Here is a 20,546-nt window from a genome sequence, read left to right on the forward strand (position 1 = left end):
ATGGATGTATCGGGATAAGGGTGTGAGACTTGGAGGTGCCTGCCTTGGGTTAGGTTTGTCATAGGGAAGAACTGACTTACTGGCTTGAGTGCGGTGAGAAGATATATGTGTGTATACACACACACACACACACACACCAATCTTCCGTAAAATTTTGAGAGGTGATGGGAAAACAATTTATTTGACTTTAAGTGAGAATTGACGTGAGAATGACTTTTCATTTGGAACCTAGTAGCATTGTGGACGTAAAGGAAAGGAAAGAATAACTCCTTGATCTTTTGAATTTTAGATGATGGGATTATCGTTGTGGAAATAAATAAATTGCTGCCTGGCCAGGCAGCATTGGAAATATGGGTACTATTATGGGTGAGGAAACAGGTCTGGAAACTTGTTTTTTTTTTTTTTTTTTTTTTTTAAATTTTTTTTTTTTCAACGTTTATTTATTTTTGGGACAGAGAGAGACAGAGCATGAACGGGGGAGGGGCAGAGAGAGAGGGAGACACAGAATCGGAAACAGGCTCCAGGCTCTGAGCCATCAGCCCAGAGCCTGATGCGGGGCTCGAACTCACGGACCGCGAGATCGTGACCTGGCTGAAGTCGGACGCCTAACCGACTGCGCCACCCAGGCGCCCCTGGAAACTTGTTTTTGTGAGAGCCGGTGGGAGAGATTTCATAGTATTTATCTTTGAAACATTTATTTCCTTTAGAGAAAATAATCTGATAAATTTTTCCTTCTTGATTTTTTACAGCTCTTGCAAGCTTAGGATATGAAAAGAGCTGTGTGTTATTCAATTGTGCAGCGTTAGCTAGCCAGATTGCAGCAGAACAGAACCTGGATAATGATGAAGGATTGAAAGTCGCTGCTAAGCATTACCAGGTATGCAGAACAGTAACCACATAATCAACACTAACTTGGATTAAATTGCAAATAACTTGTACTTAGGCTTATAGATGTCTCTTTATACCCAGATACGTTCTTGAAAAGTAATGTACTTTTTAATGAATTGATTCACACTTTTGAAATCCTTAAACTGTTTACCTATAGACCAGCTCTATTTTTCCTCACTGTTGTATACCTAGCACCTAGGACAGTGCCTGGCACATAATAAAGGCTCAATAAATGTTGGGAGAACAAATGATTGAATGTTTGAGATGAAGTTCTTGGTTAAATCCCTTTTAAATAATTGATCTCATTAAAAAATTTTGTACAGTTGACCCTTGAACAGCGTGGGGGTTAGGGGTGGTGACCCCTTGCATAGTCAAAAATACACTGTAACATTTGACTCCCCTGGAACGTAACTAGTAATAGCCCACTGTTGACTGGATGCCTTACTGATAACATAAACAGTTGAATAACATGTATTGTCTGTGGGCGCCTGGGTGGCTCAGTCAGTTAAGCATCTAACTCATGATTTTGGCTCAGGTCATGATCTCAAGGTTCGTGAGATCAGGCCCTGTGTTGGGCTCTGCGCTGACAGCATGGAGCCTGCTTGGGATTCTCTCTCTCTCTCTCTCTCTCTCTCTCTCTCTCTCTCTCTCTTTCTTTCTCTCTCTCTCTCTCTCTGCCCCTCCCCTGCTCACACTTTCTCTCTCTCTCTCTCTCAAAATAAATACACTTAAAAAATTAAAAAAACCTGTATTGTGTACGTTTTATGTATTATATATTGTATTCTTACAGTAAATATGTAAGAGAAAATACTTCTACAGTACTGTGCTGTATTTATTGAAAAAAAAATCCATGTATAAGTGGATCTGCGCAGTTCAAACCTCTGTTGTTCAAGGGTCAGATGTACGTTATTTAAATATATTTTTTCTTAAGAGACACAGCTGATATTTTACCATTGTCACAAAAGTTAAGACCTCTTAGTAAGGAAATTTTAACTCTGGCTTGTGGAGAGGTCATATTTAAATGTGGTCAGATATGTCATGTTCTCAAGTTAGCTAAATTTAGATTTTGGGTACTATCACTAATATGGCATATTATTTGGTGGCAGTGTATTATTTACTCAGCTTTTCTTTTTCTTTTTTTTTTTTAATTTTTTTTTTTAACGTTTATTTATTTTTGAGACAGAGAGAGACAGAGCATGAACGGGGGAGGGTCAGAGAGAGAGGGAGACACAGAATCCAAAACAGGCTTCAGGCTCTGAGCGGGTCAGCACAGAGCCCAACGCGGGGCTCGAACTCACGGACTGCGAGATCATGACCTGAGCCGAAGTCGGCCGCTTAACCGACTGAGCCACCCAGGCGCCCCTATTTTTCTTTTAACGTAAAGAATAAATGATTGCTGTTGAATGATCTAGTTCATGCTTTAGATTGTGTTATAATTTACAGATGTGCTCACATACAGTATTTGACTCTCAGATGAACCTCGTGATGCATGTTGTATGTGTAATGCCACCCCATTTTACACACAAGGAGACTCAAAGGCCAGCGTGTTAATTAAGTGGTCCGTTGAGGTTTCAGGTTCTGATTCCAAATTTTATGGAATTCCAAAGGTGCTTCCTGTCTTCCATGGCTGTGGAATTTGCTTGTCCCAGAGGTGGAGTCTGATTTTTCCTGTTGTTTCAGTTTACAAGTGAGATTAAGAATGCTCTTCTAAGAAAGTGAGAGGAAGATGCATTTTAAGCAAACAACGCTCCAAATTGCGGCTTGCCGTGCAGTTTTCAGTGGGCATGGATGACAGACATACTTTTCTTTTTGAGCCTCTAAAGGGCCAATATTTTAAAATGTGAAAATGAAGTCAACTTTACTTTTCTGTTAACTGTAACTCAGCTAATTGGCATGTGATAATAAATTCCATTCCGTGAGTCGCCTTTGCGATTCACAGCAGGTCACCTAGTGTGATGGAAAGGGGGTGGTGATATCAGAAGACTTAGATAGGCTTGTCTAGGCTCTTTGCCACCAGGAAGCTGTGTACCCTTGGACGTGTTCTTTAATGACCTTTGTCGGCCTCTCGTTCCAGATTTGTGACAGAGGCTGGGTCCCTTGCTGTTCTGGTCTGTGATTCTCTTAGTGTATTTAAGCAAGGTCAGCTCGTTGCTCCTTGCAGATACTCTGGTTTCATGATTCCTCATGACTGCAGAAAACATGATGTTCACTTGTAGTACATAATCTTCAGTAATCTCTACGCAGCTCCTCCATATAACCCACATCTTTTAATCCCAGACGGATTTCTTTCTTTTTCCCAGGATCATGTGTTCCATAAAAGCAGTTATTTTGGGTGAACCTCAGCAAAATATAATTCGGAATAAAAAAATCTGATGGGGATCATTTCACCAGGGACCTTTGAAAACCAAATAGAAATCATTATCAGTGGACAGTAAATGCTGTTCCTCAGATCACCTGTGCTATTTGAGGTTTCCCCTAAGTACAGCGTGTTTAATTGTGGGACAGATGGAATTGTTTGGGACCAAAGCAAGATCGTTTCGGTACTAAAAGGTCCTTAATACTATTTTATCCCGACCTCTATTCTCATATTAGTCTTGGGGAAATATATCTAAAAATAAGTTTAATTTGTCCCATGAAGTTGCTGTATGTTTTGCTGCAATTTACTCTTAATCTTAGTTAAATCTGTTCCTGTATAGTATTTTGGAAAAATACCCTTATTGTCTGTAGGTCATATATTTAGATCTGTAACAATATAAAAATTTAAATATAGTAACTGTTCAACTGAATTAACATTTGAAATGATTTGTGTGTAACAGTAGAAAGTTAAGTCTTGCTGAGTTTACATAGATTTTAAAGAAGTTCTTTTTCTCCCCCTCTAGTTTGCTAGTGGTGCCTTTTTACATATTAAAGAGACAGTTTTATCTGCCTTAAGTCGAGAGCCTACGGTGGACCTGTCTCCAGATACTGTTGGGACCCTCAGTCTTATTATGCTGGCACAGGCCCAAGAAGTCTTTTTTTTAAAAGCCACAAGAGGTAATTCCAGTTTTTTCTCTATTCTGTTACATGTGAAGAGAAGCGATCAGCTTTTAAAATAGGAAGACAAGTGTACAAACTTGTGATCTCAGAGTTCATACTAAGTTATGATGTGTCGGATTATTTTATATATATTTTTTAATTACAATGGCCAATGTCATATTTTATTCCAGATAAAATGAAAGATGCCATCATAGCCAAATTGGCTAATCAGGCCGCAGATTACTTTGGTGATGCTTTTAAACAGTGTCAGTACAAAGATACTCTTCCCAAGGTCAGTTATTGTTTTTGCAAATACTTGGTTATTTTGCATGTGGAAATACTTAGAGGTTTTTGTATAGAAGAAAAACGTTGGAAATTATGTTTTATAAAAAAGAAACTTGAAGTTTTAGGAGAGGCATTTGAAGAATATGTTCGTAGAAATAATTTTTTATTTAAGAAGCATGAAAAATTCTTTTGTATTTAAGGGATGCCTTTGTCTCTACTCTTTACTAAACTTGTTTTTCCAAAATTCTTTCTGGAAATTGTTGAGCCTCTGTCTCCAGTAATTTTGTTACATCAAGGCATTGTGTAATTCTGATTCATTGGTGATCTGCTACAAGCATGAATACTTGAGCATGTTGATTATTTGCACTTTTAATTATTGTCCTGTTTTCTTAAAGATGAGTCTTAAAGCACAAAACAGACATAAAGCAAAAGGAAAAGAAAGCAAATTCATCCAGGATTTTGATTAGAATTAAGTTTTGCCAACAGAGATAGAAAATTGGGCTGCTCTTGTACAGCTAAGGAAAACAACCACCTACCTGCTGCCGCATATCAGAGAAAATATTAATTGTTTTAATGTAAGCTTTTCTGAAGTGGCATTTGAAAAGACTAGTCAGTGATGGTCATCCGCAAAGCATATGATTAGACTAACGCGTAAACTCAGAATGATTTCAAAGGAAACTTACAGATTGAGGGAAATGTAGTGCGTTTCAACTACTCTTTCAGAAATGTTCAGGTAATTAGTTTTGTCTGTATGATAATAGCATATGGTTTTTGTTACATGATATTTTCTAGGAGAATTTATTGATTTATTTTATTTTTTCAAAGTTTATTTAAGTCATCTCTACACCCACCATGGGGCTGGAACTCACCACCCCGAGATGAAGAGTCGCGTGCTCTTCTGACTGAGCCAGCCAGGCGCCCTGAATTTATTGATTTAGAAGTCATTCAGGAAGCCTTGTAAATTATGAAATTGCAGACAGTTTCGTGGTGAAGTAAAAAAGCATAAATATATCAACGGCACACCCTAGTTTAGTCAGAGAATTAGGAATTGATGTGAGGGAATTGCTGGAGATTTAAAATACACCAAGAGGTTACTAGAAAGTTGCCCAGGACTCTTGGATGTTCATACTGTTTCTCCTGAAAAGAGCCTTGGGATCTTCTCTCACCTTGTTTTCATCTGAAAGACTTCACGTTCAGCTGCACAGTGTCCCGTAACATCCTGTTGGGCCATTAGTTCAGTCGTGTCACCGAGAGAAGAATGTCACCTTCAAAGACTTGGAAACTCCCTCTGCAGCATTCCTGGTATTCCTGGAGAGTCTCCGGTTAAAACGAAGCTGCTCCAGCCTTACCTTGAGAACTGACCTGAGTACAGTTTGAGATTTAGATGTCTTTTGGCCGTTTGACTAATAAAGCTCATAAGGTATTTTCATATTCTGGTTGTAAAACTGGAATATCTGCAAGTAGTGATCCAGGAAGCTAGGAAGTTACTCCCTGGGAGACAGGAAAGCATACCAGGTAGTAATTCAGTGTTTGAGTCTTTCCTATGTTTGTCTGGACAGTGATCACCTAGTTTAATTCTTGGATTTCATGTGGCACGTACTCCTAAAGACAGTGAGGTTGCAGGCTGCGATTTGCCATTTTGGAAGAGCATCTACCGACATAAGTGCTTCTTGGTTCATACGTTTGGATCTTTTAAAATTAATTTTGACTGGAATCTTCAAAACAAATTAGGGCAAAGTAACACTTTATCGTATTAGATATTAACTTAGTGTGTTTGTCTGTTTGCTATGTGTTTTTGAGTATGTAATCTGAAATGTTAGTGTTTATACTAAATAGTCTTTCTATGGCTAGAAATCATCTTTATTAAAAAGTCTCTTAGATATGAATTTAAGTGGGAACTTAATTTACTGTCTTTTGTCTTTTAAAAACATGATGAAACAGTCAGCTATAGAGCATTTTCATTAGTATATGTGAGTAATGGTGGTTTAGTTAACTCTAAGGGCTGGGTAAGGACTCCTAAGAAAGCTTCTAAAGCCTCGTGCTTGGTATTCCTCTGTGAATGTCTGTTTTCCTTCTCTTCCTAATGCATGCTTTCCTTTCTTCTTTGTAAACAAAATGTTGACTTCATGGCTTGATTGAAGACCTTATAAAAACTTAAATTGGCTTCACTTAACAGTGCAAAAAAACCCAAAAACAAAACCCCTTAATTTTAATTGGAAGAAAAAAATTGAATTCGTTGACTTCAGTTCCTGCAAAATCATGTCGTCTTCTCTGTTTACACCTAATGACTAACCTGTCTCTAAACCATTAATGGGGTGATTTCTAATTTCTGTCTCCTTTTCCTTTTTCTTCCTGCATCCCGTGTTGTCTGTGGTGGTTTGTGTGGTTGGACTCTCCCCTGGTCAGTATTTTTATTTCCAGGAGGTGTTCCCTGTCTTGGCTGCAAAGCACTGTATCATGCAGGCCAATGCTGAGTACCACCAGTCTATCCTGGCAAAACAGCAGAAGAAATTTGGAGAAGAGATTGCAAGGTTACAGGTGAGTTTCTTGGAAATAAATACTCGAGTAACTTGGCTCTCTCTTTTTTTCCTTAGTGAGATTCCCAGGTTTGTTCATAAAAACCTTTTCTACTCATTGCCCCTATCAGCAGAGAAAAGTGATTGTTTTTATCCTTAAGTTTTACGTGCTGGGTGCTTTTTGAAGTCTTATGTTGTATCTAAAAAATTATGTAAGATTTTCATTCAGTTCTCTTATTTATCTGTTTTTTAAATATTTATTTACTTTGAGAGAGAGCGTGTGAGCACACATGCGAGCAGGGGAGGGACAGAGAGAGAGGGAGGAAGAGAATCCCAAGCAGGATACGCACTGTCAGCACAGAGCCCGATGCGGGCCTCGATCCCACGAACTGTGAGATTATGACCTGACCTGAAATCAAGAGTCAGACGCTTAACCGACTGAGCCACTCAGGTGCTCCTCCCTGTTTTAATATAAAATAGTCTAAATTAACTACCAAGCTGCTTAACTTGTGGCATACCCTTTGTCTGAATTGGGATATGCAGTTCCACAGCTTGAGAAGGACATTGTAGTACAGCTGACCCTTGAACAACCCTGGTTTAAACTGTGTGCATCCACTTATACACAGATTTTTTATAGAACTGTAAATCTGTCATCTCTTCTGTGTGATTTTAATATTTTCTTTTCTCTAGCTGACTTTATTATAAGAATACAGCGTGAAAAGCATGTAACATACAAAATATATGTTATTTGTTTATTTTACAGGTAAGACTTCTGGTCAACAGTAGGCTGATAGTAATTAAGCTCTGGGGGAGCCCAGAGTTGTGGCAGATTTTCCATTGTGGGGGAGGGTGTTGGGGCCACTAACGCCTGCATTGCACAGGGTCAACTGTATATGTGAATAGATCCTGTAAACAGCAGAGTGCCTTCTGTGCGGTTGTCCATCTCAGCATTGAGGTTGTCAGAAACCTGCTGTGAATCTGGGTCAATTTCATGAGAGGGGCAAGGGCTGTTTATAGGAGTTGTTTGTATTTTGAGTATTGGTAAGCAGAGGGTAGGGAGAAGATTGTTAGGGAATTTTAAATATGGCCTGGATATTAGAAGATACTCTGCAAGTATTATTTAGGAAGTTCAGATTAATTTGTCTTTTTATGAGAGAAAGAACCCCAAGTCTTGTAAAAAAGAAAATGTATGCTTACACTTCACAACGGACGAAATCAAAGAAAGGCATACTTTTTATTTATTTTTTGAAAAGCATATTTTTTTTTAATTTTTTTTTTTAACGTTTATTTATTTTTGAGACAGAGAGAGACAGAGCATGAATGGGGGAGGGTCAGAGAGAGAGGAAGACACAGAATCTGAAACAGGCTCCAGGCTCTGAGCTGTGAGCACAGAGCCTGACGCGGGGCTCGAACTCACGGACCGCGAGATCATGACCTGAGCCGAAGTTGGATGCTTAACCGACTGAGCCACCCAGGCGCCCCAACATATTTTTTTAATAAAACACAGATATTCAAACATATCTCATTTGTCCAGAGTTCACTTTGATTACAGTAGCTTAGATTCTTACATAAAAATGCTTCTGAAAAAGGGGTTTCCATGGGAAGGATTTTTTCAGTCTAGCAAATTTAAAGTATTAGAAATTTAGTTTCTTTATTTTCTAGAATTCTAGGACTATTAGTTTCAAGGAAGCTCTTACTTAGTGTCTCTGTCTATTAAACCAGTCATGTAAGAGTTCTTTTTGAAATGTTGATATTTAAAGTCCTGTGTGGAAAAAGGAAACTATTTCAACCTTGAGCACTGAGAGATAAAGACTTTTTCCAGTTAGACACGTAAGCGTTTGTAGCTTCAGTTTTTATAGCGTTAGTCATAGGTCAGAAGTTAGCACAAAAGGGCCGTGCCTCTTTCTAGGCATGAGATTTTGTTGTTGTTGTTGCTTGATTTGAACTCAGAAATAGGCAAGCAGAACAAATAGACAAAAAAAAAAAAAAAAAAAGATGACCAAGAAACCCTAATCTCTGTAGTCTGTGGCTCAAAGTACCCCATGAACCTGATAAAGATCATTACATGGTCATACCGAGAAACCAGCTTTTCAGTCATTGCTGTGAGCAGTGGGGAAAAAAAAAACATTGGAAATGTCAGGGAAATACAACACAGCAGATTAAATAACAGTAAAGTTAAGACTGTTGCTTGGAATTTACATCTGGGGCCAAGACAAATTGTGGCTGGGCATATAGGGCTCATGAGATGCCCTACCAGGATAGTGCCCTTTATTTGGCTACAGAAGCCTGTATACTTGATCATCTTGGTGGAATCCCTAACACTGACAAAGTATGGCTTTGAAAAAGGCGTAAAAATATATAGATACAAAAATGTGTCTCAATAGAATGGATATGTGTCAGATTTATTTAATTCATTAATGAGGGACCAAGTAAGATGGTAAAACTGGTTTTGTGAAAGTATTGTTTTTTCTTAGTTGTGACAGCAGTTTGTAGGTTTTAAGGAGATTGTTCTTACCAGGAGATATATCCTTAAGTGTTTGGGGATCAAGGGTCATGGTGTCTGAACTTCAGTTTCAAATGATTCTGCAAAAAAGCCCCCCCCCCCCAATATGAAAATGGTAAAGCAAATATGGCAAATTGGTAACAGTTGTTGAACCTAAGCATGAGTCTTCTGTTATTCATTGTTGTTTTTTATTTCTCTTCTGTTTATATATTATTATTTTAAATTTTACTGTCAAGTTAGCTAACATACAGACTAGTCATGTCTTCAGAAGTAGATTCCTTGATTATCAGTTACATATACACCCAGTGCTCATCCCAACAAGTGCCCTCCTCAATGCCCATCACCCATTTTCCTCACCCCCATCAACCCTCAGTTTGTTCTGTGTATTTAAGAGTTTCTTATGGTTTGCCTCGCTGTCTGTAACTTATCTTTCCTTCCCTTCCCCTATGGTCTTCTGTTAAGTTTCTCAAATTCCACCTATGAGTGAAATCATAGATCTTTCTTTGACTGACTTACTTCATTTAGCATAATACTCTCCAGTTTCATCCACATTGTTGCAAATGGCAAGATTTCACTCTTTTTCATCACTGAGTGGTATTCCATTTGTGTGTATGTGTGTGTGTGTGTCTATGTATGTATGTATGTGTATGTGTATGACTTCTAACAGTTATGATGGACATATGGACTCTTTCCATATTTGGCTATTGTTGAAAGCGCTGCTATAAACATTGGGTTATATATGCCCCTACAAATCAGCACTCCTGTATCCTTTGGATAAATTCCCCCTAGTGTTATTGCTGGTTCATAGGGTAATTCTATTTTTAATTTTTTGAGGAATCTCAACACTTTTTCAGAGTGGCTGCACCAGTTTGCATTCCCACCAACAGAGCCTAGAGGGTTCCCCTTTCTCCACATCCTTGCCAACATCTGTTGTTTCCTGAGTTGTTAATTTTAGCCACTCTGACTGGTGTGAGGTGGTATCTCTGTGTGATTTTAATTTATATTTCCCTGATGATAGCGATGTTAAGCATGTTTTCATGTGTCTGTTTGTCATCTAGAGGTCTTCTTTGGAAAAGTGTCTATTCATGTCTTTTGCCCATTTCTTCGTTGGATTATTTGTTTTTCAGGTGTTGAGTTTGGTAAGTTTTTTATAGATTTTTTGATACCATTTATTAGATATGTCATTTGCAAATATCTTCTCCCATTCCATTGGTTGCGTTTTAGTTTCATTGATTGTTTCTTTTGCTGTGTGTAAGCTTTTTATCTTGAGGAGGTCCCAGTAGTTCATTTTTGCTTTTATTTCCCAGCTTCCAGAAACATGTCAAATAAGAAATTGCTGTGGCTGAGGTCACAGAAGTTGCTGCCTGTTTTCTCCTGTAGGATTTTGATGGTTTTCTATCTCACATTTAGGTCTTTTATCCATTTTGAGTTTATTTTTGTGTATAGTGTAAGTGGTCCAGTTTCATTCTTCTGCATGTTGCTGTCCAGTTCTCCCAGCACCATGTGCTAAAGAGACTATTTTTTTTCCGTTTGATGCTCTTTCCTGCTTTGTCAAAGATATGTTTGTGGGTCCGTTTCTGGGTTCTCTATTCTGTTCCATTGGTCTGTGTGTCTGTTTTTGTGCCAGACTGTCTTGATGATTGCAGCTTTGTAATACAGGCTAAAGTCTGGGATTGTAACGCCTTCAGCTTTGGTTTTCTTTTTCAACATTACTTGGGCTATTTGGGGTCTTGTGTGATTCCATACAAATTTTGGGATTTGTGAATATGGAACCACGTTGATTGATTTGCGAATATTGAACGAGCCCTGGCAGCCTGGGAATGAATTCCACTTGATCATGGGGAATAACTCCTTTAATGTACTGTTGAATTTAATTTGCTAGTATCTTGTTGAGAATATTTGCATCCATGTTCATCAGGGTCTGTAATTCTCCTTTTTAGTGGGGTCTTTGTCTGGTTTTGGAATCAAGGTAATGCTGGCTTCATAGAATGAGTCTGGAAGCTTTCCTTCCATTTCTGTTTTTTGGAACAGCTTGAGAAGAATAGGTATTAACTCTGCTTTAAATTTCTGGTAGAATTTCCCTGGGAAGCCATCTGGCCCAGGACTCTTATTTGTTGAGAGATTTTTGATAACTGATTGAATTTCTTCACTGGTTATGGGTCTGTTCAAATTTTCTATGTCTTTCCTTTTGAGTTTTGGTAGTGTGTGGGTATCTAGGAATTTGTCCATTTCTTCCAGATTGTCCGGTTTGTTGGCATATAATTTTCATAGTATTCTCTAAAATACAAAATTCTGTTTGTATTTCTGTGGTGTTGGTTGTGATCTTTTTCATTCATCATTTTATCTGTTTGGGTCCTCTCTCTTTTTCTTTTTGAGAAGTCTGGCTAGGAGTTTATGAATTTTGTTTATTCTTTCAAGAAACCAGCTCTTAGGTTCACTAATCTGTTCTGCTGTTTTTTTAGATTATACATGGTTAATTTCTGCTCTAATCTTTATTATTTCTCTTCTTCTGCTGGCTTTGGGCTTTCTTTGCTGCTCTATTTCTAGCTCCTTTAGGTGTAAGGTTAGGTTGTGCAGTTGGAACCTTTCTTGCTTCTTGAGATAGGCCTGGATTACAGTGTATTTTCCTCTTAGGACTGCCTTTGTTGGATCCCAAAGGGTTTGGACTGTCATGTTTTCATTTTCATTGCTTCCATGTATTTTTAAAATTCTTCTTTAATTTCTGGTTGACCCATCTTTCTTTAGTAGGATGTTCTTTAACCTCCATGTATTTGGGGCCTTTCCGAATTTTTTCTTGTGGTTGATTTCAAGTTTCATAGTGTTGTGATCTCAAAATATGCATGGTATGATCTCAGTCCTTTTATATTTGTTGAGGGCTGTTTTGTGACCTAGTGTGTGATCACTTTTGGGGAATGTTCTGTGTACACTCAAGAAGAATGTGTATTCTGCTGCTTTGGGATGAAAAGTTCTGAATGTATCTGTTGAGTCTGTCTGGTCCAGTGTGTCATTCAGAGCCATTATCTCCTTATTTATTTTCTGCTTAGATGATCTGTCCATTGTTTTAAGTGGAGTATTGAAGTCACCTACAATTACAGTATTATCATCAATATGTTTATGTTTGTGATTAATTTATATATTTGGGTGCCTTCACATTGGGGCATAAATATTTACAATTATTGGCTCTTCTTGATGGATTAACCCCTTAATTATGACATAATGCCCTTCTTCATCTCTTGCTAAAGTCTTTGTTTTAAAATCTAGTTTGATCAGGGGCGCCTGAGTGGCTCAGTCAGTTAAGCCTCTGACTTTCAGCTCAGGTCATGATCTCACTGTTCGTGAGTTCAAGCCCCATGTCGGCTCTGTGCTGACAGCTCAGAGCCTGGAGCTGGCTTCAAATTCTGTGTCTCCCCCTCTCTCTGCCCCTCCCCTGCTTGTGTGCTCTCTCTCTCTCTCAAAAATGAATAAATAACATTAAAAAATTAAAAAAAAATAAAATCCAGTTTGTCTGACATAGGTGTGGCTGCTCCAGCTTTCTTTTGACATCCATCCTGTCACTTTCAGTCTGCATGTGTCCTCAGGTCTAAAATGAATCTTTTGTAGGCAGCTTATAGATGGATCTTGGTTTTTTTATCCATTCTGATACCCTGTGTCTTTTGTTTGGGGCATTTAGTCCACGCACATTCAGTGTTGTTATTGAAAGATATGGATTTAGTGCCATTGTGTTACCTGTAGGTTTCATGCTTGTGGTGATGTCTCTGGTCCTTTGTACTCTTTGCTGCTTTCCACTCACAGAGTCCCCCTTAGGATCTCCTGCGGGGCCGGTTTAGTGGTCATGAATTCCTTTGGTTTTTGTTTGTCTTGGAAGGCCTTTATCTTTCTTATTCTCAGTGACAGCCTTGCCGAATAAAGGATTCTGGGCTGCATATTTTTCCTGTTCAGCACATTGACTGTTTCCTGCCACTCCCTTCTGGCCTGCTAGGTTTCAGTGGACAAGTCTGCTACTATGCTTATGTGTCTCCCCTTGTAGGTTAAGGCCTGTTTGTCCCGAGCTGCTTTCAGAATTCTCTCTTTATCTTTGTATTTGGCCAGTTTCATTATAATATGTCACGGTGTCGATCTGTTTTTGATTTTGAGGGGAGTTCTCTGTGCCTCTTGGAGTTGGATGTCTGTTTCCTTCCCCAGATTAGGGAAGTTCTCAGCTATAATTGGTTCAAATAAACCTTCTGCCCTTTTCTGTCTCTTCTTCTTCTTCTTCTGGAACTCTTAGGATACAGATACTGTTTCGTTTCATTGAGTCACTTAGGTCTCTAATTCTCCTCTTGTGATCTAGTAATTTCTTCTCCCTCTTTTTTCCCAGCTTCATCATTTTTCATAATTTTATTTTCTATTTTACACATTCTGTCCTCTGCTTCTTTCATGCTTGCTGTCACTGCATCTAGTTTATTTTGCACTTAATTTATAGCATTTCTTCATTTATTGTGACAATACCTTAGATCTTTGCTCTCTGCAGCAATAGATTCTCTGCTGTCTTCCATGCTTTTTTCAAGCCCAGCTATTAGTCTTAAGACTATTAATCTAAATTCTTGTTCAGATATGTTGTTGTGAGCGATTCTCTGGCTGTCATTTCTTCCTGGATTTTCTTTTGAGGAGAATTTTTCCGTTTCATCTATTTGGCTAGGTTTCTGTCTTTTATGGGTTTTAATCGCTTGTTAAGTGTCCTGCACCTGTGAGTACTACCATATTTTAAAAGGGGTCATACGCTGTTCAGGGCCTGGCACTTCAGAAAGTGTTTTTTGACTGTGTTGCCTGCACTCTGTTGTTGCATCTTTGGCTGCTCTGTCCCACTGCTTTAGTGGTGGATTGTTTGGACCTTCCACCAGGTGTGTGTGGATTTGTCCGTTGAAGCAACCCTGGGCAAAAGGAAAATAAAGTGAAGGCGGGGGAACCTTATCCTGTACAAAGAAATGAAAGGGGTGAAAAAAAACACCAGGCAGAGAATCAAAGAGACTATAAGGCTTAGTCCAGAGAGAGAAGAAAATAGGAAGGAGATATAAAATAGGAAATAAAAAGGGGCGCCTGGGGGTCTCAGTCGGTTGAGTGTCTGGCTTTGGTTCAGGTCATGATCTCACGGGATCGGGCTCTGTGCTGACAGCTTAGAGCCTGGAGCCTGCTTTGAACTCTGTGTCTCCTTCTCTCTCTGCTCCTCCCCCACTCATGCTCTGTCTCTCTCTCTCCTTCAAAAATAAATAAAAACATTAAAAAAAATTAAAGAAAAGGTATATAAAGAATAGATTTAAATGCCTGATCAAGCAAGCAGAATAAGAATTGACCAAAAATCAAATCAGAAACTATGAGCTCGATTCCAAAGGGAAGAAAAAAAAAGAGGAGGGTAGAAAGAAAAAGGGAAAAGAGTGAAGAGAAGGAAACAAAAGAGAAAAAAAAAATCAAAATTAAAAATTAAAAAAAACAAAACCAAGTCATATCTCTGATAGATAAGACTTAAAAAAAAAAAGCTCTAAAACTATAACGTCTGCCCACCTGGCAAAGTTAATACTGATTAATAATTAATACTAGTAATGTAATATTACTGAAACCTAGTTTAGTTTTCCAAGACGTTTTCTGTGGTGTTTTTTCACAGCTGGTCTGTGCAGAACAAGGTCCTCACATGGCATCTGGCAGGTGTCTTACCAATCTTTAATTTGTAACCACCTCCCTCTCCTTGCCTGCCATATTGAGTTGTGTGTTTCTTACATGATGTCTGTTACCCCTTTTTTGTTACTTGTGTAAATATTCAATCTTCTTATATTTTTTATTAAAAATTTTTTTAATGTTTATTTTTGAAGGAGAGAGTGTGAGTCGGGGGTGGGGGGGCAGAGAGAGAGAGAGACAGACAGACAGACAGACAGACAGACAGACAGAATCAGAAGCAGGCTCCAGGCTCCGAGCTGTCAGCGCAGAGCCCGACATGGGGCTCGAATTCACAAACTGTGAGATCATGACCTGAGAGGAAGTCAGACGCTCAATGGACTGAGCCACCCAGGCGCCCCCATATTTCAATCTTTTTAAAAATGATTTTGAGTTTTTCTTCACTTTCTTGCCTGAGTTCTGTCAGTTCCTGTTCCACATTTCTCTCGCTGTCTGCTGTCACCTGCTGTTGTCTAGGCCATCTGGTCCTCTGTTCGTGTTTTCAGCATGCTGTTTTCATCTGCTTTGTGACAATATTTCCTTGGTGAATTTTCATTACCTATTGGAAAGTTACATGCTCATTTTCATCCTTTTCCTTCTGGTTTCTTTGTGTTGAAGCAGATGGGATGCCTTTTCCATTACTTGTGTTTGGATGAGATTGATTTTAGTAGAGGAGTCGCAAGAGGCTCCTGAGTGGGGGCATGCCCCCCTCCGGTCGTGTGGTAGTGTTCTGAGCTCCCTCCTCGGCTTCACTTCTTTGGCTCTCAAAGCCTAGCCTGCTTGAGGAAGGACTCTTCCTCCGAACCTGTGTGTCCCTGAATCCCTCACAGCCTTTCCTTTGCGAGGTGCTGTGTCTGCTCTGAGAGTCTGTTACTTTGCTGACCTGTTGGAGTGCTTGCCCCCTTTCTTCTTTTTCCCTGGTTTCACTCCTCCTATCTGCTTCCCCCTGCCTCCCTGCCCTCGATTAACCTGCCTCTTGCTCTCAGCAGTTCCCTCTCGGGATGAGGCCTCTCAGCACTCCATTTTTCCTGCGACCTCTTGGTGGCTGACGTGGACCAGTTGGCTTTGCCTTTATCATCTGTTGGCACTTGTTTCCTTATTCCGTTTCATTGTTTTCAAATTTGCTTCAAGTCCTTTTCACTCATGGGGGTGGGTCCTTAGCAATCCCTTTTTTTCCCCAGTGTACTTGGTATGTCTTATCATTCTGGTACCAACTTTGCTATTTGAGGGGAGTGTTCGACCACATATTTACAAATCAAATTTGAAAAGCGATTCAAATTTGTGCCCTTTCTCATCTCCTAGTATAACTAAAGATGTAGCTTTTGTTTTGCTCTGTTGATTTTGCATGTGAGCTACCTCTTATTTAGAATAGTTCAGTTGACTGTTTTAGGTTTTCCTGGTATATAAAACATCATCTGTAGATGATCATTTTTTCCTTTTCTTTATACCTTCTTTATACCTCTTAATTTCATTTTTTTATCTAGATGTTTTGACGCATTCTAAGGTTGTTGATGATACTGTTTCATTTTGACTACAGGAATGTTATATTTTCTGCTAAGTATGTTAGCAGGTTTGGGGGTTGAGATTTTATCATGTTAATGAATTGGATATCTATTTTGATTTTACTGAGATTTTCAAAAATATCAGTGATGAATATTGAATATTATCAAATGCTTTTCAGTATCTGTGGAAATAATTTGATTTTTAAAAATTTAAATCTATTATTTGGATAATACATAAATAGGTTTTCTTAAACCATTCTTGTATTTCTATAACTTTGGTGTTTCATATTTGCTTTCTCTCCTGTGGTTACTCTCTATAGATGTTCTTTACATGCCTGAGAATATTTTATATTCTCTAGTTGTGGTGTCCAGGGTTCTGAATGTCTGGTAGGTCAAACTCATTAATTATGTTATTCACATCTTCTATAATCTTACAGTTTTTTTGTTTACTTGGTCTGTCATGCTGAGACAGGAGTGTTAACATCTTCCACTCTGATGAGGGGTAAATTTATCAGTTTCTCATTGTAACTGTTTATATACATAGAGTCTTGTTAAATGCAAAATTTAAGAAGTTTTAGGTCTTTCTGGCAGATTGGCAGATATCAAACATTAAGCACTGAATTTATCCCTGACGATGCCTTTGGCTTCATTGCCTCTTTTATCTGCTGTTATTATATCTGAAACCACCTAAGTAATGTAATTTAAGCTCTAAATTTATGTGAGGCATTTGCTCATCTTATGAATTATGAAGGTAGACCTTTTATTTTTGTTTTTAAATGTTTATTTAGAGAAAGAGCGTGAGCGGGGGAGGGGCAGAGAGAGAGGGAGAGAGAAAATCTCAAGCAGGCTCTGCACTGTGAGTGCAGAGCCCGACTCGGGGCTCAGTATCATGAACCGTGAGATCATTACCTTAGCTGAAATCAGGAAGTCAGATGCTTTAACCAACTGAGCCACCAGGCGCCTGAGAGTAGACCTTTTTAAAAAAGTCTGTTCCTTTTTTTTTTTTTTTTTAAAGTTTATTTATTTTGAGAGAGACTGCACAGATGAGGGAGGGGCAGAGAGAGGAGGACAGAGGATCTGAAGTGGGCTCTGTGCTGACAGCAAACAGCCTGATGCGGGGCTTGAACTCACACACTGTGAGATCATGACCTGGGCTGAAGTTGGGTACTTAACCGACTGAGCCATCCAGGCGCCCCTAAAAAAATATGTTCCTGTCAATGCTGAGGTAACATGCTTCTTTGTTGACTTCTTGTGTTGGCTGGGTACTTTTTTTCTGACCCAGCCTTTCACTGTTGGAGTAGACATTTGAGGTTCCTGCCTCCATGTGGGGCAGTGAAACGAGTGTTTCTCCGTAGATGGAGATGTGTTTGTTGTAAGACCCCTGTTTCAGGTCTTTATGAGAGCTTGTAAGACGTTTTAATTGCTAGTCCTTTGGGTTATAGAAATATTCGACAGCCAGCCTTCCTCAATGTTGGTTTATACTTACTGGCCTCACTTACTATACTTACTGGATTTTTTTTTTTTTTTTTTTTTACTTTCTTGGTAATTCACGCATGTGTTGGGACAGATGCCTACTATGTTTATTCTTCATTTTTGATATTTTGGAATTTTGGGATGGGATGATTTCTAGGTTATTCTGTTGACCACATTGCTGGAAATGCATGTCCTCAAAGAAATTTTTTAAAAACCATTGCTTAGATCATTGGTTGAGAAAAACAAAACTTTTTTTAACATTTTTGTTTTTTTTTAGCACGCAGCAGAATTGATTAAAACAGTGGCATCTCGCTATGATGAATATGTCAATGTGAAAGACTTTTCTGACAAAATCAGCCGTGCCCTTTCTGCAGCAAAGAAGGATAATGACTTCATCTATCATGATCGAGTTCCAGACCTTAAAGATCTGGACCCAATTGGCAAAGCCACACTTGTGAAATCTACCCCAGTCACTGTCCCCATCAGCCAGAAATTCACTGGTATGTCAAGTACTCAGATACGCTTTAATCTTACTCATCTTTTCCCCAGTTTAATCTGTTGTTTTTGGTAGCGAAAATCACATAACTGCTATTGTATGTTTTGAATATGATTTGCATTCATGTTCAAAATGAATATGAGAATAAAAATGAAGTGTTGTATCTATAGTGAAAATTCAAGATGGAAAGTAAATGGTAATAAAGCATGTGTAAACTATCCAACACAGTCAGAAAATTTGAAACTACATTTGAGTAATGATTGAGACTTTAAGCATTTGTCATTTTAACATTTGTTATATTATTTAGGATTCTATTAAAAATAAACATTCATAAATATGACTTTAAATGTATAAACTTACAGAGTCATGGTTGTATGGGATAAATGTTATAATATCCTTGGATTTTGTAGATGTATTCAACGTATAGTAGTTTCTAGCTGAGATCCCAAGGATAGTATTGTACGTTATTGGGAAAGGCTGATTATTTTATTTATTTCTGTTTAGCAAACAAGATGTGTTTACCATGTGCCAGGGACTCTTAAGTACAGATAACTAGCTCATAATTAATATTCTCACGGCAGTCTCATGAGATGGGTACTATTGTTATCCCCCTTTGAGTGATGAGGATATTGACGCACAGAGTGCTTGAATAATTTGCCCAATGTTGCAGAGCTAGAAGGTGGTGGAAGGAGCTGGAAATTAAACCCAGGCAATGTGGACTGCTTAACCAGTGTAATCAACTAATAAAGAGTGTAGATCTTCTTCACCAAAGAAGTCAATGACAAACACATCTTAAAACGTTAAGAAAATTAAGTTCAAAGAAAAAGCTCTCATTGTTCATGAATATAGTGCTCTAAAAATTCTCTCCATCGTTGTACTTCCAGTAGTGATTTAGTTTTGATTTTTAAATATTTGTAGATTTTTATGTGAATATAGGAAAGGGAATATGAGCATTCACTTTACAGATGGACTTTTTGTCTTGAAATTTTGTTGAAATTCACATTGCTCATTTTAGATTTGTTTGAAAATATGGTTCCTGTGTCAGTGCAGCAGTCGTTGGCCGCCTATAATCAGAGGAAAGCTGACTTAGTTAACAGATCAATTGCTCAAATGAGAGAAGCCACCACTTTGGCAAATGGGTAGGTACAGCTTTAACTTCCATAAATACATCTGTAAAGTTCTAATGTTTTCTGTTTGATTGTTACCCTAACTAAATAGTTTATGAAAGTTTCGTTTTCTGAGCTTGGAACTGAATGTCAAGGCTGTGTGAAGCAGCAAATACACATTCCTATGCACTTTGGGTAGATGCTCTATCTGTTAAGTCCTAGCAAATAGACTTGGAAGAAATTCGATTACTGAAACAAGTGAGAGTTTTTGACCACTAATTTACATGGTAGGAGATACTTACTTGAGGGAAATGAGAAGTAGAAACGAACTTGTAAGTTAAGATAGATAGCATGGTACATGGTTCAGTATTCTGAACTAATTTTTGTTAATGGTGGATTGAAGAGTAACAAAATAATTCATTGGCTTTTATAGTGTCTTCAGTATAATTTTCAATGAAGTACAACAAATAGACCCACTTGAAGTGTATAGTTCAGTTCTTTCTGATCAATTTATACCATGTAACCACCACCACTGTGATCAAGATAGAGAACATTTACATCACCCTAAACAGTTGCTTTGTGCCACTTCAGTCCTTCTTCCCCTGGCCCTTAGCCACTGCTTATCTGCTCCCTGTCACCCTAGGTTGGTGTCACTTTTTACACAGGTTAATATAAACATTATGGCGTGTGCATTACATTACACGTACATTACGGTATACAACACGTTAGGGTATTGCTACAGTATGTATGGATGGAACCCTTGCGGTATGTTCAGCGCATATAGTGTGTCCTCAAAACGTGTTCGGCTTCTTTCACTTTGCATAATGTTTCTGAGATTCATCTGTGTGGTATGTATCAGTTTGGTCCTTTTTATTAGTGAGCAGTATTTCATTTTATGGTTAAATAGCAGTTTATTCTACATTTGCCTGTTGGTGGACATTTCACGTGCTGTGAGCGTGGATGTGCAAACCTTTGTGTGGACAGGTTTTATTTCCTTTGGGTAAATACCTAGGATTACAGTTGCTGAATTGTTCGGTTGGTGTAAGCCTAACTTCATGCAGAACAGCCAGATTGTTT

The 20,546-nt window shown here is 38.4% G+C and overlaps 1 protein-coding gene across 2 annotated transcripts in view; it reads left to right on the forward strand.

Moving 5' to 3' along the window:
• Positions 1–20,546, forward strand: part of PDCD6IP (programmed cell death 6 interacting protein) — a 75,632-nt gene that overhangs the window by 22,604 nt on the left and 32,482 nt on the right. The window contains exons 4-9 of one of the 2 annotated variants that reach the window (XM_086720346.1): positions 750–877; positions 3,768–3,921; positions 4,095–4,195; positions 6,595–6,726; positions 18,145–18,367; positions 19,379–19,502. In XM_086720346.1, coding sequence (XP_086576472.1) covers positions 750–877; positions 3,768–3,921; positions 4,095–4,195; positions 6,595–6,726; positions 18,145–18,367; positions 19,379–19,502 — 862 coding nt within the window. The remainder of the gene's footprint in view (positions 1–749; positions 878–3,767; positions 3,922–4,094; positions 4,196–6,594; positions 6,727–18,144; positions 18,368–19,378; positions 19,503–20,546) is intronic. The other variant, XM_086720347.1, reaches the window with a different exon arrangement.

The sequence above is a fragment of the Puma concolor genome, chromosome C2 (assembly GCF_028749965.1).
Source record: "Puma concolor isolate L17-30 chromosome C2, mPumCon1.1.hap2, whole genome shotgun sequence".
Lineage (NCBI taxonomy): Eukaryota > Metazoa > Chordata > Mammalia > Carnivora > Felidae > Puma > Puma concolor.